Here is a 24,019-nt window from a genome sequence, read left to right as displayed (position 1 = left end):
GGGCTCTATATATGCTTTTGAGCATTAATGGCATGAGTTGGCATAAGGGTTTCATCATTAAATGAAATGTACAAGTAGATTCTTCATGGCTTCTTCTTGATTATGTCTTACCATTAGTCTTCATCACAGTTCTAATCCAATCGAAACTAAATCAAAATCGAATCTTTATTCATTTTAAAATCAAATAAAAAATCAGATCTCGATTTGAATATGATTTTTATTTTTTTGGGAACCAAAATTGAGGGATTCGAATCAATTATTCATATTTTAAACAATTATTTTATAATCAAAAACTACTATTCTAAAATTAAAATTCAAAGTTGAAATAATAGAAATTGATTAGAGTTGGAAAATCTTAACATTGATCTCAATTTGTCATTTTGTATCTAATAATAACTTTCTTGATAGCATATGTTAGAGTCGAGAATAAAAGTCTGTGCATGATTAGAATCTGCACTATTAGACTTTAGGATATGTGGATCATGAAACAGTACCGGCTTCGGCTTGCTACTTTACCAATCCCACCGAAACCCTACCAATGTCGAATAGGACAAAGGATCTTACTGTGTGACAGTTCCGACATGGAAAGCCACACCCGAGGAGGTTTCTTGAAGGTCAAATTCTCTTCTCATAATCATCTGAAGTAGACATTGTTTTAACAAAACACACACTCGCAAACAAATCATTCTCTAAACTATAATGCCTAAAAATCCATGTTAAATAGTACAAAAGAAGTTGTTCGAGCTTTTCTCCTTTCTGGTTGCCTCTTCTTCGATCGTTGAATCATTTAAGATAATAATGTATTATGTGAGTTGATTATTTGTTTGGTTAAGATATGTTTTCTACTGCATGTCGATCTTACTCATTCTTTGTCCGACTTGCACGTGTGATGTTAGAGTTTCAGCGTCAAATGAGTTCTTCCCCAGGCAAAGGTTTTCGAGCAAAGAGATCATCCAATTATTATTATTTTTTTTTTGGAGAGTCAAACCATGAAGAGGATTTGCACTGTAGCTTTGGAATTCATCAAAGGTCTTCTTCCACATCCAGAAAACGAGCCTCGGTTGCTTTGCGTCAATAATTAACCATGACTACGAGAAGTGACTGCATGCAGCGAGAGAGCTTTAGGAGTCTTTAACTGGCCATCGCAGCAAGATCTCATGGCAGAGGCAGTGTCAGAAACATGACGAGAGGGGAGCTTATCAAAGCCGGAAACTGCGGCTGCTTGCCACCTCTCCCTTTCCACCTCATTAATTGGTTCAACAGTGCAGGTCTCTGTCATAAAACAAAACATAAGCTTACTGGTGGAGAAATGCATGAAGATGCCCTCTCCCTCCCCTCCCTCCAGGAAAAAAAGAAAAATCAAAATAAAAACATTGTGTAAATAATAATTTTTGTTATCGTTTACAAATATTATATATATATATATATATATATATAATAAATTCTTCAATCAATCTCAATCGATCAAGAATATAAATATTATTTTTCAAATTGAATCAGAATTATTAAAACATATTATATATTTTATTTGATATAATTACAATATATTTAATTTTTCTTTTTATTCTATAAATAATAAGATGAATCAATGAATTGAATTGCTTTCAACATCAACCCAAATATATTATATTTTATTTATTGTATTTTTTTTCTTTTGATTTCTCTATCATCATAAGAAATTCACAGCTGCTACTCGTCCTGCATCAACACTCCCTCCTCCCAAGAAAATCAAAAATCAAAATCCACCCATTGAATAGATTTTAAGAACCCAAAATCAGAAGCATGATTAACCCACCATCTTCTTCCAATATATTCTCCCCCCCCCCCTCTCTCTCTCTCTCTCTCTCTCTCTCTTTCTCTCTGTGTGGCTCTCTTGTTGCGTGTAGAGAAGCCCTTGCCATGAAAAAGTCAGCTTCTTCTGCATATAATATATATGATTATCTCTCCGTCTCCCTCTCATTGTCTCCTACGCCTTTTCTTAAGTTTAAAGAAGAGCCTTCAGTTTCTTTCTCTTTCTCTTGGTGAAGGCTCGTTTTTTAGTCCTCCTACCCACTGATCTCTCTCCCATGCTTCGGCAGAAGCAAGAAGACGAGACCAGGCAGCTGGTGCAACACCATCAGGCCCAAGTACCTCTGATTTCCTCTATCCAGATGTGTCTGCTGCTAACGAGCAAGGGATGTGTGTGACTATTTCTCGCAAAGGATGGAGAATGACCGAGGGGACCTCGCCGACATAGTCCGAGCTGCAGGCAGCCGTAGCGGACCACCACACGCCAACTTTGATCCTGTGGTCTCTCGGTGTCACCTTCCTTCACAGCCTGTGGTCTTTCCTGAGAGAACCGAAGCCCCTACCAACAACTCGGGTGAGTATCTCCTTAACCTCCGTGACCCTCTGCCGGATCAGTACACAGGCGTGGAGTTCTTCTATGGCGCGGAAGCGATGGTGGCACTGGCCAAGACCGACACAGATAGCAGCAGCGACCATGGCGGGGGAAGGAGGCCTCTCGTATCTCCCGAGTTACAATCAGGCGAGCAGGAGATCGACAGGCCTTGTAACAACTTCTCGAGGGTTCTTCAGATCTCGCCCGGTGGTAGCCGCAGGCCTTTCCCGCTCTCACCGAGGCTGATGAAGCCGTCGCCTGCAGTGGCCAGGGAGATGATGATGACGAAGCTGATGAATGTGAGCAGCAGCTCCGCAGCCGGACCGGTGGATCATGGTGGTGGAGTGCAGATCTTGTGCCCTCAGACTCCAGGGGTCAAACGAAGGTTCGAGATCGACGGATCATTTGTCGAAAGAATCTTAGTACCTAATCTATTAGATTATCTCGATCATCTTGTGAAAAATCCCTAGTCTTCCTAGCATCTAAAGAGATTCCTTTTTCTTGTTTCCCCCCTGAGCTTTTCCTACTGTGAGTTGTCTTGGGACGATCCATCGAGACGATCTAGCTAGAATAGTTTTAATGATACTGAATCTAGGCGGAAGTTAAGTGTCCCGTAGAAGGCAGTTGCTTTTGATGGGAATGCATCAGGAGGAACTGATGGAACTCTTTAAGGATTCGAGCCATCAAAAGTGGAAGCATCTTTTTCTCCTTGGTGAAACCAGGCAGCCATAGAATTGGTTCTTCGACTAGTACAGGCCTTAGCTAAAAAGAGCTCAAAAAGACAGACCCACGGACTCTCAGAACCGAGTTTATGATTGGTAGCGGCAACCACAAGCCTCCGCTTGAATCAACCAAGACTTCTAGAATATTGGGAATTCTTTTGTTCTTCTTCTCTCTCAGTAATTTTTTTTTTGCCTATCTATGGGGTTGAAATATCTCAAAGTTCTAAGTGGACTTTTGACACAGAAAAAGCCAGGCAAAGAAGGTGGTATGCATACCGGCTCCAGCGGCGGCCACCAGCAGACCGACCGGTGAGGTTGTTCCATCTGATCTATGGGCTTGGAGGAAGTATGGCCAGAAGCCGATCAAGGGTTCTCCGTATCCAAGGTAAATTTCCCCCATCATCAGTTTTCCGATTCCTCGTCTTCAGGGAATCATATCTACTTTTCTCTTCTTCCTTTCTTTTCTTGATTAGTGGATGCACATCAGTTGCCAATGCAAATATCAAATCATATAATAAAAAAGAAGAGAACAAGGAACCACTCCTTGTGTATCAGTTTTTCTTTGGTCTTGCTCTCACAATTTCGCATGAGGAACATGAAGTGCGTGCCTCTATCACTCCTTTCATGGATGATGCGTAAACCTAATAAAATAGTGGTGATCAATATTAGAAGGTCATATTGCTTCTGCAAGATCTGGACCTACATTAAATTAGAATTTCAACTCTTGACAACCTTGTTAGCTTTAACTGTGAGCATCGTTTGACTTGTCAGGGCACATCGAGTATAGATTTTTCTTCCCTATCTCTATTTCCAGCTTGTGTGAGTGAAATTTTATGCCGCCTCCTCTGTTTTCTTATTTTCTATTGTTTGTTTGGATAATATCGAGCAAGCTTTTTTGTCTCCCGGGAAAAGAAAAGGTCGTGTTTTCGTTCATGGTACATTCTCTTCTTGCAATCATCCGTGCCATGGCTTCTTTCTCGGCTCAAGATTTTCCTGTATGTTTGGTTTCCAAAAGCTGATGGAGATTTCATGGACATCAGGGGCTATTACAGATGTAGCAGTTCCAAGGGATGCTCGGCGAGGAAGCAAGTGGAGCGCAGCCGAACCGATCCTAATATGTTGGTCATCACATACACGTCGGAGCACAACCATCCGTGGCCTACGCAACGCAATGCCCTTGCAGGATCCACGAGATCTCATCCATTCAAGAACGCCTTAAAGATCCCCGGCGACGATGTTCTGAAGTCGCCCACGGCTCCCAAGGAAGAGCGCAGGGAGGCAACAACCTCGAACGCTCATCTAGATCTAGAACAAGAACAAGAAGAAGAAGAGATGGATAAGCCAACTGAAGACGACGACTTCAACCAGAATATGCACCGAAGCTACAAGCCGATGATCCCGGAAGCGGACCAGCCCGACGACTTCTTCGCGGACTTGGCGGAGCTGGAGACTGACCCGATGAGCCTCATCTTCTCCAAAGGATACATGGACGCAAAACCAGACGAAGAGAGGGGGCACAAGGCCTCTGACACCATGGACATGTTCGATTGGGCAGGTAGCTCCTGAGGCAAAAATGATAAACATAAAAATAAGATCTCATTAGATGAATTAGAAGAAGAAGAAGAAGAAGAAACTCTGGTAGTAATTATCCTACAAAGTCCAAAGTTGTGTTCAAGGTCAAACTAGCTTTGTGGATTCACGAAGTTGACGACTGCTGGGAGTTTTAGTTGCTTAACAGAACAGCAGCCATAGATGAGGGTTTCAAAAAGGAGGGGTGGTAGTGAAGTGGGAGCAGTCCCCCACCAGTTTGGAATTTTGGAGGATGGGACAGAAAGCTGCGGCACAGAAGCTTTCAACAGTTCACAAGTACGTGCGTCGGATGTGACTGAAGAGGCCATGGCAAGGATGTTAAGAACCCTATGATAAGGTTTTCTTTTCCCCCTCCCTCTCTCTCTCTCTCTCTCTCTTCCTTTCCCGCCCTATCTTCTCGAGGTGGGGAAAAGTAGTTCGTATCCGGCGAGGATTTCAACCGCAGGATGGTATACAAAGTAAAATGACCGGCACTGTTCGATATCAGTGGCGTTAGCTTGTTGGTCTATCGGCACTACATCTGAGCTTGGCTTGGAACAACATGAAGTGCATGGTCCATTTGCAAGCTAAAAGAAGGAGAAAGATACTTTGACAATCATCATGCAACTTTACCTAACAGTCGTTCTAAAAATCTTTGCCATGGGGAACACCACAGAAACGATCTCAAACCCAACCCACAGATTCGATGGCGGTAGGGAGCGGATTCATGATCTATTATAGTTCCGCATGGCGTTTCGTCTTGTAACAGGCGACGTCTGTCTCTGGATTAGTTCGCTTGGATAGTTCGTAATCAGATCGATCAGCTGATGTGGTTCCTATTACGTACTTGGTTTCTAATAATAGCAGCGTAGATAAACATTGAAGATCACACCGAAAGATTCTATTATTGATATGAACTGTCAAAGATTGACCCTTACCCCAATGAATCAGCTGCTGATCGAGCCCACCTCATCTCCATCGGTCGGCAGCTCCTTAGATCTGCAGCAGCATCTTTGGAAGAGTCCGACGAAAAGATTGGACTAAGCATGTGCTCAGAATCCTCCACGGAAAATGAGATCTCACTTCTTGATGGGATGGTTTGGTGATGATGACTCGATGGCCAATTTCCCATGTCATCCTCGGAGTACCACTCTACACTTATTTTGCAGATCAAAGAAGATGTGCACTGGCCAATTTCGTTCTTCATGTCCTGCTTGTAATCTTGATGCTGACTCATCAATTCGCATTTTTATCTTTGTGATGTTGATTCTTCGACGAATGAAACATCGATTATCGGCAATTTGAGGGTACCAATCTTCATAAATCGACAAGACCCTCAAAATCATCATTTAAATGTTATTTAAATGTTGCGTCGAGGTTCAGACATTTTTGACATAATTAATTATATATATATATATATATATATATATATATATATATATTATCGTTGGACTTACATCCCGAAAAATGGCAAACTCATGCGTCGGAGATTTGCCGATGTAAACTCGATCTAACGGGTTGACTTTTTTTGGTGTGATGTAATAACTGTTCCGATGGAATAATATAGTGTTTTTCATTTTTGAAAAGAATAAGGAGCCCTAAGGGAGGCAACAGAGGACTGAGGTAAGGTCGGCGAAGAGTTTCCGGGACCGGGATGGAGGCGGCGATTTTTGGGGCCTCTTGCCGACTTTCTCGGGCAGGGACAGTGGTCGTGCGTTCTCCTCCGGAAAGGTCGCACCGCCAGTTATCCGCGCAGATGACCGTGGCGGTGGCGAGGTCCGAATCTGGTGGGGGAGGCAATCGATTGTTCGTCTTTGGAACAGGATTCGTCGGCCGATTCGTGTCCGATCGATTCATAAGTCAAGGCTGGTATGATTTGATCGATTTCCTTTCTTGTGAATCGTATCTTTTTCATCTCTCAAGTCTAGATTTTTCTATTTGTTGCTTCCGATTGTTGGGCCCAGCTGCGGCCGCTGGGGTTTGTCTCCTTTGGGTAGTGCCTTCCCCATATTTAGATCTTCGAATCGGAGTGCTATTTTTTATCCTTTAGCCTCGCCTATCCTTCTTTCGACGTGAAATTTGTAGCCGCGAGCAACCAAGTTGATTCTTTTGTTTGATAGGGTGTTTTCCTTATGTAATTTGACGAGACACAGATGGATCATTTCAGGCATGTCTCCGGCACCTGCACCAGTGCTCCCATGAAGACAGAGCTCGAGAAGATTGGAATGGAGGCCTTTGTTTTTGATGCGGTTAGCGACCAGTACGTGTTTTGTCACGTTGAAACAATTTCAGCACAATCATAATGGTGCTCAGTTTACTCTTTTGCTGGTCTATTCAACAAAGAAAAGGGTGTTTGATCAAGATTATTAGCATGAATTTGTAAATCTTGCTAGATCGATTGAAGCATTGGGATATCTCTCCGGAAATTATTAGTGGATGCTGTTCTTATTGATAGCAGTTAAGATTTTCTCAATTATATGAGGAGAGAAACATGTTAATACATTCAAGCTTCTTCGATAATTCTTCTTGTCTTCTATTGGTATCAGAGCAGGTGAGATGAGCGAGGCTCCACGGCTATCGAAGCTTGCCATTCACCACATCTCTTGCCTCTCTAACCCCTGCCCGCTCCTTCCCTCTTCTCCTTCATACGGTCTTCTTCTTCACCGGCGTTGCCTGCATCGACCAGGTTTCTACTGTTTGTTTTGTATCGATTCAAGATTGGTATCCTTGACAGAAGCACCATCTTGTGGGGTTATGATAGCAAATAAGATTTCCCTAACTATATGAGGAAATCTCTCTGTTCCGTTAATGCATTTAAGTTTTTTCAATAAAGCTTCTTTAATAATTCTTCTTGTTTTCTATTCTTTCCAACACTTATAACTCCCGTCCATTCTTGTTCTCTATTTTTCTATTTTGCTTGGTTCTCATTTTATTTATCTTATTTTTAATTTTCAATTTGAGTGAATTTGTTGATTGTTAGGTTCTGGTTATTTCAAACAGAGCAGTTAAGCTTTGAGAAAAGATTTCTTTCCCTCAAATAGAATGACAATGCAATTTATGCAAATATAGTCTACTTGAATTAGCAGGCTGACCAATTATATATGTGTAGATAGTCTATTTGAATTAGCAGGCTGACCGATTATATATGTGTGTTTATGGATTCACATTCAATAGATTGTTGTATGTTGCATGTTCTTCGTTAACCACGTTACCATGATTGCTAAGATCAGATGGTATCCTTCTCACTTTAAAATTGCTGCAGAAATATCTAGCGTGTTTATTTTTTCCACGTTCTTGACGTCCATTTGCTCTGTATCTGACAATATAGGCTGAGAAGTCTCCACACCTTGCAACGTGCAACCCATCTCCTGGTTTCTATTCCTCCTATTGTAGGCATCGGTGATCCTGTAAGTTGATCATCATCTTGTTAATATCTGTTCTTTGGTACCCACCGCCGACTATGTTGTTTTCTAATTTTAACATTTCAGTGGTTACCAGCTAGGCATATATGTCTATAATTTTAAATGCAGTTGTTGTGTCTTCACGGGGAATTGCAAGCTGCAATAGGAGATGGAAATTTGCAGTGGCTAGGGTACTTGTCGTCAACAAGTATGTTTTATTATTTATAACTTAATGTTCTTTTTTTGGATTTGATATTTTTAAAGCTCTTTTTCTTATTCAGTATGATTTATGATTATTGTTAAGTGACCTTTTTTTTTTCTATCATGGTTTAATTCTACCACATGAAAGAAAGATCATAAATATACTGTAGATTTCTATGCCATGGCTGGAATACATTGGTTAAGCAAGTATCTGCCCTATATGCACAACTCTAGTTTGATAGTGGAATGCTGTCAGCATGAGAAGGCTTTCGGACCTTCCTTATCGGCTCTATACACCGGATACCTTATATATAATAGAATTCAGAAGAGTCTGTCCAGTTTGTTCTGTTTAAGCAACTTAAGGTAATTATCTTCAAAATATTTGGTGGGTGTCAAATATAATTTGAATATGTTATTACAGAGGATGGTATATGCATCACATATGGGAAACAAAGTATTTATTTGTCTTGCTAATCCGCATTGCAGTAAGGACTAGCGATTGATCGTAGAATTTTGCTGATCAAATTAAAAAGAAAAAGAAAACAAAAAGCAAAAAAACTTATACCGATTGTTTAGTTGGTATCAGACCACTTACTTTGTAGAAGATCAGGGTACACATATACGCTTGAAAGGGCTAGTTCAGTGAATTTAACAAACTTTTTTTATCTTTTGGAAAAATAAAGAGTTTTTTAAAATATATTTCTTTTCGGAAAAAAATATCCTTTAAAAAAAAATCTACTTAGAGAAACTTAGTAAAAAAAATTAATAATTTGAGTTGCTTTGATTGGTCAAATATGAGCGCAAGTAGTGACTATGAATTGAATGGCATAGCTCTGAACTACAGGGTCAAGGGGTTGCTGTCTCTGATCCTTTTTGAAACATGCAGTGGGGAATTATCATGTGCTGATTTATTACCTTTCATAGCATATGATGGTAAATAAGTTACTTGATGCAATACTAAATGTCTTTCGATAAGATGCTTTTCAGGTCTCAGCATGTCAGGATAAATTGCTGAAAGTATAGGTGTTTTACATGTGCCCATATTTAGTTCTAAGCAGCAGCAGCCAGCACCTTCCAACCATTTGGCATCCTTTATGATGTCAGGAAACAGATAATTCTTAAAGATTCTTCCAAGTTTTACAGGCAATGACAGTTCTGATGGACCCTTGATGCAAGATAATATTTCTTGCTTTTTTTTTTACCACCAGACTTGTCTACTTATTGTTACGTGCAGAATCACAGATCACTCGTTCTTTCAGTCCAAATCTTCTTCAAGACTGCATTTTGCATGAAATTTCTTATTGGCCTTTAATTTCACGTTCATCCTGAAGTAAAACATCACTATATTATATGGTGATATATATGACACTGGTTAGCACCAGTCTATCGCTAAGAACAAGTCCCAGGTAGTTAACAAGGAAACTTTGTCTAGCTGGTTTTTATGCATTGAAATGATCTGTCTTCTTGAACATAAAAATCCTGCAGAGGAGCTGGACAAAATGATGCATCCAACTGTTCCAAACATATAATCATGAGCGTTCAATAAGGACTTAATGAAAATCTAGGGTACAATTCAGTATGTAAACAGGTTAAATGATGTCAATCAAGTATATTTCAACGTCGGGTCATCAACATCATTCATCTCCATGGGATCGTCCTTTGGAACTTAATGTAACTTGCCCTTTCTCTGTTTATATGGATGAAAATTCGCTATGCTATCATCAAGCAAGCTTTTGTCAGTATGTAGTTAATTCGTGTGTTGTTGCAGGTGTTTATGGAGATTGTGGAGGTGCCTGGGTTGACGAAGAGTGAGCAGCTATTTTTTATTGATGTTTTTGCTTGCTTTTAGAAAATTAGGTTCAAAAGACTATCTTAAATAAGTTATTTTTTAATGCAGCTACCCTCCAGATCCTGAAACAGAGTCTGCTAAGTCAAGGCTTGCAGCAGAGAAAGGATGGCTGGATCTGGGCCATGAGCTTGGGGTGACTGTTAATGTGTTTCGATTAGGAGGGATATATGGCCCTGGAAGAAGGTTTGCGTTCAGTTTGTGTAATTCTGCACTTGTTACATCTATCGGCATAGGTGAGAGACTTCAAGGGCTTTTAGGTGAACTTGAAATTTGACTCTCAGGTTGAAGTATTCATGGGTCTTTTTATGTTAATTATTCGGAGATGTGGTTTCCTTGCAGGATGCCTAGCATAGTCAGATAATCTCTTTTTTGTATAATTATTATTATTTTTTTGGACTCTAGTTCCATGATATTATCACTAATCATGATTATTCCAGTGCTTTGGACACCATCATTAAAGGACAAAGTTTGTCAGAAGCACAGAAGAAGAGGGAATCTAGGCTCTTTACAGCAAGAGTTCATGTTGCTGACGTATACCAAGCAATAAAGGCCAGTATGGAAATTCTCTCTTCAGGGTGTGTACCACTTTTCGACTTGATAAAATTTTATTTTCCTCTTTCAATTATATTGGAGCTTGTGTCTTTGGATATTTTGGTGCTTCTATGTGAACAGCTGGGATTTTGCTTTTCTTTTTCTATCTATGCAAATAATTCATAAAACTATTACTTTATCTTGTCAGTTTCCAATCTCATCGTTGATTATGGCATTCATTGTTATGGGGAGGGACTGATATAGAAGTAACTTCCATTGATTTTTCACAGTTCTTTTATTTACCCCCCTTTCTTTCTCTGGTGAATTTGATTGCCTTATCTAGGGAATAGCCTATTATAAACAGACTGACTAGGAATTGTAGCATGGAGAGGTTATAAAATAGAAAAAGAATTTACAGTTGAGAGCCCAAATAACTTAGTCCTTCATCTTGGAAATATGCTATTTACGTGGCATCATGACATCCAAGCGGTGTTTTCATGTGCCTTTTAGACTCTAAGAATGTAACATTTGTCCCCCACTTACGCAAGTAATACATGCACGCAATCTGCTTTACTTGGAGATCAAGCCCTTGTCTGTGGGAAAACTAGTAATCCAGCTTCTTGGACGGCTATATAAGCCACGGACATAGGTGAAGCAGTTTGATTATGTTCTTTGTCTTCATTCTTTATTTGCTATATAGCAAACTATTTAAAGACTAAGAACATGTATTAAAATGCATCTATGGCTTGATTCAGCACTGTCTATTCATGTGGCACATCAAATACTACTTTAGTTTTTTACATATCTGGATTTCGTTCAGGAAGAATTAATCAAAATGTCCTGCATGTACCTTTTTTTATTGGATAAACTTTTCACTTGATTTTGGATGAGATACGCTCACGTTGCTTGATTTGAACATGTTGTGCAGTGTCTAATAGCAACATCAATATTTGCTTCAGGAGAATATATAATGTCGTAGATGATGATCCAGCACCGCGACAAGAAGTATTTGCTTTTGCGCAGAGTCTACTTGAGGAAAGATGGGCAGGAACAGTGTGCAAGTTGGATAACAATGATATGAAACCCCATAAGAGTCCTTCAGGATGTGAGAAGCGTGTGTCGAATGCTCGACTAAAGAAGGAACTCGGTGTCAGTCTTCTGTACCCAGTGTACAGGTTGGGGTTGCGGAACATACTGGAATCTTGGGACTCAGTACCCAAGGAGCCCTAAGAGGTGAATTGTGACAACACATCGTTAATCGCTCGAATGCTTTGTCAGCGTATTTGCCTCATTTTATTGAAGAACTTTATCTGAGATCCGATCTCAGTTGCAACTGGATCCAGCTGATCTGGTAAACAATTGCTGAAACTTATGTACGTACAATTGCAAAGGAAATGGAGTTGTGCAACTAGCAGCATTTTTCATCTGTTTGAAGGAATTGTTCGTTTCCCAAGATTCTTATGCTCCTTTCAATCTAAAGTTTCAGATGCAAAGGAAATAGATTTTTTCCAGTGGCTGCGTTTTTCATCTGATCAAAGTTATCGATATTATTTCCCAAGACTTTTACAGCTTTCAATCTAAAGTTTGTTGGAGGAGAGAAACTATGCATCCTTGGTTCTCTACTTCAGCTCTCACTCTCTCCTAATTCGAATCGTATGACTGTCACCCCTTACTTTTTTAGTACCAACAACACAGCATCCAAACATATGCACATCAAAACTTGGACAAAAAACCAAAAAAAGAAAGACAAAACTAACAATTGAAGAACAAGGATTCCAGCAAGCATGACCCACCTAACAAAGCGGGCTGGGAAGTTCTTACAAGCTGAAAACCACGGAAAAAAAAGAGCAGAGTGCACTCTGATCCTACAGAACCGAATGTTATCTTCAAATTTAAGAATGATTAAAGTATTCTAACAACGAGATGTGAGCAACACTGTTCTCGAGGGCAATCTCTTCACGGCAGTGGAGAATAAAGTAATCCAAGACTGCTCATGCTTTTTGCAATGAGACCGTACGTTGTGGCTCGATTTAACAAGAGCATCGTTTCCAGGTTTTCCTAGCGCAGATCTGGGCTGTTATTCCTGGTGCTCGCTGACAGGAATCAACTTCTTTATATGTTTTCTGATCAAAAGGTAAAGGTCCACCCTGCTTTAGCAAATCCCATGCCATTTGGCCAAAATGAGCTAAAGATAGGGAAAAAATGAAGAACAAGAAGAAGAAGAAGAAGAAGAAGACGAGCATTGCGAGCAGATGCATCAGCATAGGTTTCGGGAATAGCCTTATACATGACCCATGTTCCGGCATACATACCTACTGATAAGATAAGATAGGTCTTCGCCGTCGACGGACTCCGCCATATAATATAATATAGCAAAGGAAGCGCGACTTAAAAGACTGCAGATTTTTTTCCTACGTGCCCCGAAGAACACGTCGAGGCCGAATGACTCGAGGCTCGTCGTGAACTACGACGCGCAGGTTTCCTAAAGAAGGTGGAGAATGTTTTGACGTACTAAACATGCCTTTGCATGAGACATGCATAATGATCAGATGATCTGTGATTCCCAAGTTTCACAACCGAACTTTGCCAGGCTGCCATCTCTTGTCAAGTCCCCCCCCCATTCGCCGATGGCGTTTGACTTGCATCTACAAGTAATCAGATTAATTGAAGGCGTGATGGTCAATGCCACCGGGAGGACTGGACTCGTCGCAGCTCCCTTCAGCAAAGGCTGCTCGTATTTCGTTTTGTATTTTCGGTGTGGCATTATACAAACGGTCGCCAATTTGGGCCCCAACATCAAACATCGGATTCTTCTTCTGTCCGCGACGGGGACGCGCATCCGCGGCCTTCGTTGCTGGCCGCAAGATTTATCGCGTAAGAGCGACGGTGAGAAGTCGGCGTTTGCATGGCATCGCTCTAATAGTAATTATAATAATAATAATTATTAATATTATTATAATCCCACCTAAGAAGAACGCAGCGTCTGACGTCTCTGCACCGGCGCGTTCTACGAGGGAAGTATTCTCCGCGGAGGACCCCACCACGTGTCATTCTCATGGCAGTCGGGCCCACAAACTGGGGACTGCTTCCACTTTGCCGTTCTGCTTGTTGTCTCAAATGCCCCGATTTCTCCGCCGAGGAATCGGCGATTCCTTTCTCTATCTTCTCCGTCTTCATCTTCCTTTTTCTCCTCGCTCATACCCACTTGGCTCGACCTCAGCTCTGTCGGTTCCTCCGCTTCCACCTCCGGGATCGATCTCGCGCCTAAATCCGTCGATCGCTGACGGTATCTGGATGCATCTTAAGGCTCCCGATCGCTTCGTGGTACTTCGATCCAGTTCCGGTTGGGTTCTTGGGAAGATCCGGACATTCTAGGGTCTTCAGTGGTTTTCTGACCTTAGTGTATCTTCTTTGCAGGAGTGATTAGGGTCTTGGCTGCCTCCTCCTCCCAGTGATATCTTCATCGCGCTGGTTTGTTTGCCGTCTGATATGTCGGGGCCACTGGATCGGTTCGCCAGGCCTTGTGAGTTGCCTTCTCCTCTTCGTCGTGTCTGATCACAATGGCTGGTTTGGAAGTGTGGTCTTTGGATTTTTCGTTTCAAATCAGTCTGATATGCAATCATTTTGCATAATATCTAAGCAAAAGGAATTCTTGAATATTTTTTGATACTGGTTACAAGTTAAAGTTGCTGATTGAATTTGTTGTTGGATTTCTACTTCCTCACAATCGTGTTATGTTTTGTCTCCCTGCAGCAATAGCATTATTTCTTTCCAAAATTGTACCTATTTTTCACTCCCAGCTAGTCCTGATGGGGGATTGTTAAGAATAGGAACTTAATCATCGTCGAAGTTCAAAATGCACACTCTTTACTTTTCTGCAGTCGATTTCTTATCGATACAATCCAAGATTTCTAATTGTTGACCGTGCAGATAATGTATTGACACTCTGATCCATTTTTGCAGTCTCTCCAAGCGAGACAAAGTTGAGCGATTAATTTTCTGCATTTGTTTTTTCTTTTTCCTTTTTTGCGGTATTGATTTGCAGAGCACGATGCGCTTTTCTCCTACTAAATCAACTTGGGGCTAGCCATTTGAATATATTTCTGATTTTCTTACCTATATCTTGTTAGCTTCTATTCACATCCGAGCTAGAATGCAGCAAACAAGGAAATTAAATGAAGGCTAAATACTTCATTGCTTTCTAATCGATGATTAATATTGCAGTCTCTTCGTAAATCATAAGGTATCGCCACGTTCAAAGATAGGCAGCCAGGTTTGATAAAATATGTTCATGCATTTGAAGTTATCCATTTAACTTATTCTTCATTTTGCAAAGTTGCGGCAGGCCAATAAACATTGGGATGCTGCTAGGTGGCTCCTCTTACAGAATTGATGAGTGTGGATCTCACACATCAGATCTGAGAGACCACATCACCATTAAACATTTTTGGGGATAATTTATTCCACCGAAAGATTTTACCAGACATAAACTTGTCTCTTCCTCCTCAGGATCAGGGCTTTAACCAAAATTTTGAATTGAATATTAGCTTATCTGGCTTTAGTTTTTTCTTGTCCGGTATTCAAAACCCAGATTATTGGATACTAGCATTTTTTTTATTTTGATTCAGAGTAATTTAGTAGTAATGTGGAAATTTGTAAGTCATTTATTTGGCAAGTTCTTACTGAATATTTTATATCTTTTTACTCTGAAAGCTTTAACATCTTTCTCACTGCTTTTATTTCCTTTTATTAAGTGGCATACTAATCCATTTGGCAACGGAGCTTTTTTCTTGTGTTATGCATACTCCATAACATATCTTTCTTCATTAATGAATAACATATAACTTCTTTGACTTGTCAAAGGTTTTGAGGGTTTTTCAAGCCATGATGAACGAAAGGAACGGAGATCAGATATTGAAAATTCAGAAGATGAGAGAAGGACACGAATTGGATCCTTGAAGAAAAAAGCTATAAATGCATCTACTAGATTTAGGCATTCTTTAAGGAAAAAGAACAGGAGGAAGAGTGATAGCCGAGTCATTTCTGTTTCAATTGAGGATATAAGAAATATTGAGGAGTTGGAGGCTGTTGATGCATTCCGTCAATCTCTAATTTTAGATGAATTGTTGCCTGCAAAGCATGATGATTATCATATGATGCTGAGGTAAGCTATGTCTTGTCTACTATCATTTTGGCTTTATATACTTATATATGTTTTTGCAAAATATCTAGAGGACTTATATTATAATTTTTGAATAGATATACTAATCCATTTTACATTTGTCGATGGCACCTTTTCTTTCTCTTGATTCTTGCAATCAACCAGGGTAGGCTAGATACATAGGCTATGGTGTTGTTATTTGTATCCCACAAATTATCTTTCTTTTCTTGCCCCTTTATTTTAAATCAACTAGAATTGGTGCTTTAATTTGTCTGTTTTCAAGATAACCAAATATTATTATGTGATTTTCCTTTTTAGTTTGCCCTTAGAGATGTTATATTCTTTTAGCACTAAAAGGATTAGTTGATTTAGTTCCTCATTTGGAACATCATTAGTCCAGAATGGAGGACCTAAATCAACTATGCTCTACAAGTTAGTTATGGGCTTAGTCATGCTTTACGGATCCTAGTTTGAAGAATAAAAAACATTTATGTCCAAAAAATGTGTAATTGAGATGAAAATATTGTGATGGATGTGCAGAATTACTAGAAAAGATAGAAAAAGATCTATTTTTATTTGTGAAAAATTAGATGCAGCCTCAATAGAGGATATAATGACTAAGAATTGTCGAAGATGATACGTATGCTCAAAGGAGACTATAGATGCTGTGGTTATATGACCTCGATCGATTAGTACAAAGAGGTATAGGAAGACGTAAAAAGGTTTTTCACTAGAAACAATAGAAAGAGGCTTGATTGTTTTTAGATATACTAGAGAATAGAGACATTGTCTTGTATATAGCTCAATGGTGGGATCAAATCCATGTAGTCGATCCTAAATAGTTGGGATCTTTTGGCTTGTTGTTATTGACTGCTTAGCACTTTGGAGTTTGGAGGTTGACCTGTGCTTTGATATTTTTAGCTTAACTATGTTTTATAAGTTTTGCTTCTCCATGTATCCTTCTGGTAATTCGTAGTTAGCCTTTCTGTTTCTTAGTTATAGGGATTAAAATTTCCCTTCTAGCATGAAAAAGGTTCCAATCTTTTGTTTTTGTTTTTTTTTTTCGGTAAGTTGCCTGAATTGTTGTTGCTTGCTCAGTGGCTTATTCTAATGTGACTTTTCTTTATGAGTTCATTTTTTACTTTTTGCTTTGCAGCTAACTTTTCCTGCTTAATATCTTGAAAACTTGTTTACTCGTAGGTTTCTTAAGGCAAGGAAATTTGATGTTGAGAAAGCAAAGCATATGTGGGCTGAAATGCTTCAGTGGAGAAAGGATTATGGCACTGACACTATCATAGAGGTTATTGACTGTAGAATCTCAGAAACCAAATCGCAATTATTCAGTGTACAAATAGAATACTTCTGTTGAACCTATTGCATGAACACTGATTTTAGGCACATCTTAACTTAATATTTTGAGAACCGACTTATATATAAGTTTTGATGTGTTCTTCGATTCTATGAATATTATATATAACATGATACATTATGCAAGACTTTTTTTTCCTATTACTGCCAACTCTAACATAAAGGACCTAGCAGAAATTGCTAATAATTCAATGGAAACATGGAAACCTTTTATGTATTATTTTCAATATACTGTAGGTTGCTATATCTGTGGCTAAACTTTCAATTATCTTAATTTTTATGTGAATGATTCCTCTAAATGATTATGGGATTTATGCTGGATAGAAAAGAAATTAAAAATTAAAGATTTGGTCCAATATCATATTGGTAATCTGCTGGACTGCTACAGTACTGATAATCTGATATATTGTGTGGTATAGAAACCCTTACTCCCACCCTGAAAAATGTTTAAAAGTAATACCAACTGATACCAGATCAATATTTGAAACCATGAAAGAAACCTCCTTGCAAACTATGAACTGCAGAATTCTACTTGCAGATATTGGACATCCTTTTCCCCTTATCTTATACATCATAAGTTCATCTTTTATTCCCATTGTGTTTACCTTAAAAATCTAACTGGATTTGATCTTTCATCAGGACTTTGAGTATTCTGAGTTAAATGAAGTTCTACAATACTATCCTCATGGTTATCATGGGGTAGACAAGGAGGGAAGACCTGTTTATATTGAAAGGCTTGGAAAAGTTGATCCTAGCAAACTAATGCAGGTGACAACTATGGAGCGTTATTTAAGGTATCATGTGAAGGAGTATGAGAGGAGCTTTTTAATTAAATTCCCAGCTTGTTCAATTGCTGCAAAGAAGCACATTGATTCAAGTACAACTATCCTTGATGTTCAAGGCGTGGTATGTTGTCACAGACTCAGTATCATGGAAAAACCATCACTATTAATTGGTTAGAACATCTAATGGTCTGACACATCAATCTTATTCTTGCCATGATTGGTGTGATTTGTAGAGTTTGAAAAACTTCAGCAAGACTGCCAGAGAACTAATTCAGCGATTACAGAAGATTGACAATGACAACTACCCTGAGGTAGACAAGATACTCCTTTTCTTCACTTCGAGTGTCTTTTGTATTTTTGGAGTAATATTCCTCTGACTACAATGTTCCTATCTGGTGAAATAATGACTGTAGACCTTGCACCGAATGTTTATTGTCAATGCTGGCTCGGGATTCAGGTTGCTGTGGAACACTGTAAAATCCTTTCTTGATCCAAAGACTACTTCCAAAATTCATGTGTGTTTCTTCTCCTACTTTGTTGAAATGGATCTTTACCCTGACATGAGAAGATGCATACTAAAATTGTTTTTCCAACTGCTATCAGGTTCTTGGAGCAAGGTATCAGAATAAGTTGTTAGAAATAATTGAACCCAGGTTTGTGCTTTGCTATTATTTTATATTATATTTAACCTCCAAGGAAACAGAATTTTTGAATCTGACTTATTTCATATGATGTTTAACGACTAGAGAGACAGGTATTTAATATTCTAATATATCACTTTGGATTATCTCCAGTGAGTTGCCAGAGTTCCTTGGTGGCTGCTGTACCTGTGCAGAACAAGGAGGCTGCCTAAGATCTGAAAAAGGTCCATGGAAGGACCCAAATATACTGAAGGTTTCTGTTTAATATCTCACTTTTTTCAACCTTTTTCTTTCATTTTCTTATGTAGTGTTTATCATGGTTCTTGTTGTCAAACAGATGGTCCTCAATGGTGAAGCACAATGTGCCCGGCAGATTGTCACCGTTTCAAACGGTGAAAAAAAGATTATTGCTTATGCTAAGCCACAGTACCCAACAGTGAGTCTTCTCATTTGATCTCAGTTCCTAGAGTAAAATCCAATTTGTAGAGTACTGAGTTGAGTCTTCTCATTTGATCTCAGTTCTTAGACTAAAATCCACTTTGTAGAGTACTGAGTTCTCTATTGCTGAAACAGATAAGGGGTAGTGATACGTCTACTGCTGAGTCTGGATCAGAAGCTGAAGACATCACTTCTCCTAGAGCAGTGAGGAATCATATATCACATCCTCGCTTGACCCCAGTACATGAAGAGGTAAGCTTGTGTCTTCTGGTTGTGTTGTAGGTATATGATTGGTTTTCATTTCCTGTCTCTTTGAAAATTATGCTGAAGTTCAAGTTTTGCTGTTGCAAATTTCTCTAGTATGCTTTTATGGCACTGCTCATCCTCTTACATTTGGCCCACTTTGTATTGTAACCTGCTTAATTTTTCAATGTATTTTATTTTATGATAAAATTCATTCTTTTTTTTGTTTTTCTTCTAGTTGGGGTCTTTTGGCCGTATTTTAGTTATGATCTTAACCTTTGTCTTTGTAACATTTACATCCATTGTCAATAGCAGTAAATATAGAATAACTTTTTGATTTTTATATGGTCTCAAGGGATCTTTTGATATACTTATTGTAGTTCCTGTACCACCCTCCTCACACATTATTTGTATCTGACAATCCCTCGAAAATTATATGTTACTTGGCATTTTGATAATTGATGCTAGTTTCCTGGTGCCAATTTTAGGTCATTATATATGCAATTCCTTTACATTAGTGGTACCTAATCACCAAAAAGCAATTCTTTATATCTGCAGGTTTTTATAAATTGTTGTTCTATGGAATTCAAATTCTCTTATTTTTCACTCGAGACTCTGTGGAAGGAAATAAATAAAGATGCCTTTCTTTTATATTTGACTTCAGAATAGATCACATCAAAATTCATCTTTTGACACATTTATTTGATATGCTTATGTCTTGGTATAAAATAACAAATATGAGTTTTGGTTTGATCATCTTGGTGACGGGACTTATCATCATCACCCACGATAGAGAGAATCTAAAAGAAGAGCACTGGTTTAGTTTTTCCATTGTCAATCTATATCCAATGACCAAGATAAATGGAAAATTTTGATCACATATTGGTCTTTTAATATAAATATAGAATTAATGACTAATCAAGAACAATTCATTTGGTCTTTTCTTCAACCAAAATTGTTTCTTCTGTACCATCCTAGGATAGAAAGTTGATCGCCCTTTTGATGCATTGTCATCCTTTGACTGTCTGATTCCTAAAGAGACAACTCAAACCAGAATTTAGTTATGGTTTTCACTGTTCAAGTATACCTGTTTTATTATTTATCTTTTCAATGAAATGACAATGTTATCTCTTGCAGCATTTAAGTCATTTTAGGAGTTTGCATTGCCATCATTGTTTTGAAGTACGGGTTTTTAACTAATCGAATTAAGTAACTAATGATTCATGCATAACATATGACACTAATATATCATATCTAACAAATCTAACAATATGCATCTGTTGATCTAAAGGCATTATGATTACTACTTCATAAAAGAAATTTAATGAAATTTCATTTGTCTTAATTATTGTGTTTTCGCAAAAATGAAAAAGAGGTCCTTATGCATCTGGTTGAAATTCTGAAAAAAAGGATCTCTCAGATTTCTATATCAAGTTATCACAATAAGCATAAATGATATGAATTTTAATTATAATTTATTACATGGAGGTTGCCTCTGAAGTTTGTCGTTTTGTGATAATATTTTATGAATATTAATATCTATGCATGTTAGATATGAATGTTGATAGAGGTTATAAAAAGTCAATATTAACATCTTTTCATATCCTCGTTTGTCTTCCTGCAGGCAAAAATGGTTAAGGCAGCTAGTTTTTCTTCTGGTTTTCCAGAGTATGATGAATATGTTCCCATGGTAGACAAGGCTGTGGATGGCGGATGGAAGAAAGAGATCTCTAATAAAAGGCTATATGCATCCAAAGGTCGATGAGTCTAATGTTTTTGAAATAGTAGTTATGCAAGCCAAGTTTATTTCCATTTTCTACCAGTTATAATTTCTAAATAAAAGGGAAGGGAAATGAATAATTTGATGAATGATCAACTCTTTGTTAGCATGTTTGCTTTCTTTAAGTAACTCTTTTTGCATTACCAATAGTTTGGAGCTGTTAGGAATATGGTTTTTCAAATGGCTCTATTATCCAACACGTGTTGATTGCCACTCAGATCATGGTTCCAAGAAATTGGTTCAGAACAGACAGACCTACCACATTCAACAAGTTTGAGTTAGGTTAATTGTTTGATCACCAAACTCCGAGGACCAAGCTTTTTTTGTTTTTCTCCCATGTTCTAGAGATCTTCTGAACATCTAATATGAAAGTCCAAAATCTTGCAATTTCATGCCATCTGCATTGACTTGGTAAAGTTCAGATTTACGCTTATATCTGTTAATTGAAGTACCTGGGAGATATGTAGGCTTATCTGATAGCAATTATGTTGGGCTATTTTTGGATCCTCTTAAGCAAAATATTTTAGCAATTGAAAGACATTAATTCCTTGAAACATGTATTTTTGCTGCATTTGGGATGTTATGTACTTTTGAGTCTTTGACCCTGTTAACAAATTAAATCATTGTTGTCTAATAAAACTTGGATCATTTGAACTTCATTGCAGGACAATGCTCTAACCCTGAGACACATAAATCTCCGCAAGGAGTTCGGGCTCAAATAATCCAATTCCTTGTGACCATCATCGTGTACCTCTTTACACTGGTTTGTTCAGTCAGCAGTTGTGTGTCAAAGAGGCTACACAATGAAGTCTCTGAAAGAGATCAACATGATCCTATGTTTTATGTGGACCCCATGGTCAAGGAGGAATATAGTCATCCTTCACCTGCTCCTGCATTTACCGAGGCTGACCTTCTTTCACGCCTTCTAGTAAGGTTGGGAGAGCTGGAAGAAAAGGTGAACATACTTCAAGCAAAACCATCTGAAATGCCTTCAGAGAAAGATGAATTGCTCAATGCAGCTGTTTGCCGTGTGGATGCATTGGAGGCTGAGCTTATTGCTACCAAAAAGGTGTGCTTTGTGTCCTATCTATCTATTCTACAAATCTTTATTTTTTATAATTCAAATGAGTATGCTTTAGGAAGCGGCAGTTAAATGGAGTCATTATGTTAAGCGAAAACATTGTTTTGTCAACATATGGATTCTTTGATACAATTAAACTGTTCTCAACCTGTCCTAAATCTTTCTATTCATAAATTAGAGGTCCTCATCGCCAATATATCTTGGTGAGTGTATCTGCTCTTTTTGCCAAAATACTTGCAGTCATGCAATTAGCTAGCCTATACTTAACCTTTATCTTTGCACATCTGCAATATCTTTTAGTTTATCTATGTTTAGTGATGCATCTCCTTTCATGCATCAATGAAATGGGTTTTTATGTTGGTTGTAGGCTTTGCATGAAGCTCTTATGAGGCAGGATGAACTTCTTGCATATATCGACCGTCAAGAGGAGGCTAAGATGCGGGTTAGTTAAGATGATTTATTTCTTTAGTTTTGATTATGATGTTGTTTGATCAGATGACGAAACTTCTCTTTTACACTTGTGCAGAAAAAGAAATTTTGCTTTTGAACCAAGAGGGCACATAGATGGCTTTCACAACATCAAATTCGTTGCTTTTGCTGCTCAATGAAGCATGATTTCGGTGCCAATCGATGGAAACGCACCGGCTGCTGACAAAGACAGTGAAATAACTTATTTGACAACGAAGATGATGGACAGTCCAGAAGTAAATAATACCTTTTGACCTTTCTATGTAAGCTTTCTAGGTATGGTTATTGGCTATCATATATCTCTTTCCACAACGAACTTGTTCTTTCTGCTGCTCCTAAGATGAAACATGATCTTGATGTGAATTGACGAATGAATATGGACAGTCTGATAAGCAAATAAATAATGCCCTTGAGATATTTTTATATGAGCTTTCTAGTTATTGTTATCGGCTATCCTGATCTTTGCAAGCTATAGTGTGCACCTCCTCCTCATGCAATGCCGGCAGTTTCCTGGTCATTACTAAATTGTAAGATAGCTTTTTTTTTTATCTTTAACAATTACTAGATGTTGTGATTGGATCGACAGATCCACGGACAGATTATTGCATGCGTCAGACCAACGCTGGAAGGAGGGAGGGCACGTTCGTGTCAGAGCCCTATCAGATTTGACTATCGGGATAACCAACCAGTGAAGAACATATCTACCACCTTTTTTATAAGAATTCTTTTGATTAATTTCCTATGGGGAAGGAAGGCCTCATAAAAAATGATCTGCCCCATGCGGGACCCATGTGACCGGCCGATTCCGGCTCCAATCACGTCCGAGAGATCTTGACGTATGTGTTTTCATTCGACATTTGTCCTGTATACCGCCGCGCTTAAAATGTAAAAGCCGTGCACGAGGGATGCAGCGCCAAATTGGGAAATCCAGCTCATCGTGCACACTATGTGCTGCCATGAGTAGGGGGTGCTTAGGTAGTTGTATGGGTCTCCGTCTCTCCTTACCCGATTCTTGGCCGTCCTTGGTCGTCTATCTCTCTCTCTCTCTCTCTCTCTCTCGCCTCAGTCGTTGCATGGAGATCGGAATTCCCTAGTCCCGCCCCAAGGGTTGTCTTCCTCCTCTCATCTCTTCCACAAGGTGTAGATGCCAAAGCAAAGGAGATCGTGCGCCTTAGTCGTGGGATGGCGATCGGAATCCCCAAGTCCCGCCCCAAGGGTTGTCTCCCGCCTCTCATCTTGCGTTGGATCTCAGGTTTGTACTAGATGGATCTGTCAAGAACAAAAATAAAATAGAACAATCAATCGAAATTCTTTTTCCTGTCTTAATTGATATTTGGAACGTCTTTGCAGATTTTTTGGGGTTTAATCCTACGAAACGAACTGTCTTGATTAGCGTCATTA

At 38.8% G+C, this 24,019-nt stretch overlaps 3 protein-coding genes across 4 annotated transcripts; all 3 read left to right on the top strand.

The window, feature by feature from the left end:
* Positions 1-1,957: 1,957 nt before the first annotated feature.
* LOC103975925 (probable WRKY transcription factor 14) lies at positions 1,958-5,175 on the top strand. Its single transcript, XM_009391064.3, has 3 exons — positions 1,958-2,765; positions 3,347-3,487; positions 4,143-5,175. The coding sequence occupies exons 1-3, from the start codon at positions 2,203-2,205 to the stop codon at positions 4,666-4,668; spliced, it is 1,230 nt and encodes a 409-aa protein (XP_009389339.2). The 5' UTR covers positions 1,958-2,202; the 3' UTR covers positions 4,669-5,175.
* Positions 5,176-6,239: 1,064 nt separating this feature from the next.
* On the top strand, positions 6,240-12,077 carry LOC103975926 (uncharacterized). Of its 2 annotated transcripts, none has more exons than XM_009391065.3 (8): positions 6,240-6,540; positions 6,839-6,931; positions 8,000-8,078; positions 8,202-8,280; positions 10,042-10,081; positions 10,171-10,305; positions 10,560-10,697; positions 11,613-12,077. In XM_009391065.3, exons 1-8 carry the CDS (start codon positions 6,326-6,328, stop codon positions 11,881-11,883), a joined length of 1,050 nt encoding a protein of 349 aa, XP_009389340.2. In that variant the 5' UTR covers positions 6,240-6,325; the 3' UTR covers positions 11,884-12,077. The 2 variants fall into 2 exon arrangements, with proteins under 2 accessions (XP_009389340.2, XP_009389341.2); XM_009391066.3 differs by having other exon boundaries at positions 6,408-6,540; positions 6,825-6,931.
* Positions 12,078-13,773: 1,696 nt separating this feature from the next.
* On the top strand, positions 13,774-23,944 carry LOC135605632 (phosphatidylinositol/phosphatidylcholine transfer protein SFH6-like). Its single transcript, XM_065095952.1, has 15 exons — positions 13,774-13,977; positions 14,071-14,176; positions 15,517-15,817; positions 17,015-17,114; positions 17,822-18,088; positions 18,201-18,278; positions 18,381-18,482; positions 18,571-18,620; positions 18,762-18,861; positions 18,946-19,044; positions 19,182-19,298; positions 20,914-21,046; positions 21,735-22,138; positions 22,518-22,592; positions 22,677-23,944. The coding sequence occupies exons 2-15, from the start codon at positions 14,143-14,145 to the stop codon at positions 22,695-22,697; spliced, it is 1,881 nt and encodes a 626-aa protein (XP_064952024.1). The 5' UTR covers positions 13,774-13,977; positions 14,071-14,142; the 3' UTR covers positions 22,698-23,944.
* Positions 23,945-24,019: the final 75 nt, after the last annotated feature.

This window comes from Musa acuminata, chromosome BXJ2-2 (assembly GCF_036884655.1).
Source record: "Musa acuminata AAA Group cultivar baxijiao chromosome BXJ2-2, Cavendish_Baxijiao_AAA, whole genome shotgun sequence".
NCBI classification, from domain to species: Eukaryota; Viridiplantae; Streptophyta; class Magnoliopsida; order Zingiberales; family Musaceae; genus Musa; species Musa acuminata.
Note: the sequence above shows the minus strand (reverse complement) of the source record. Positions and strands in the feature narration are given on the sequence as shown.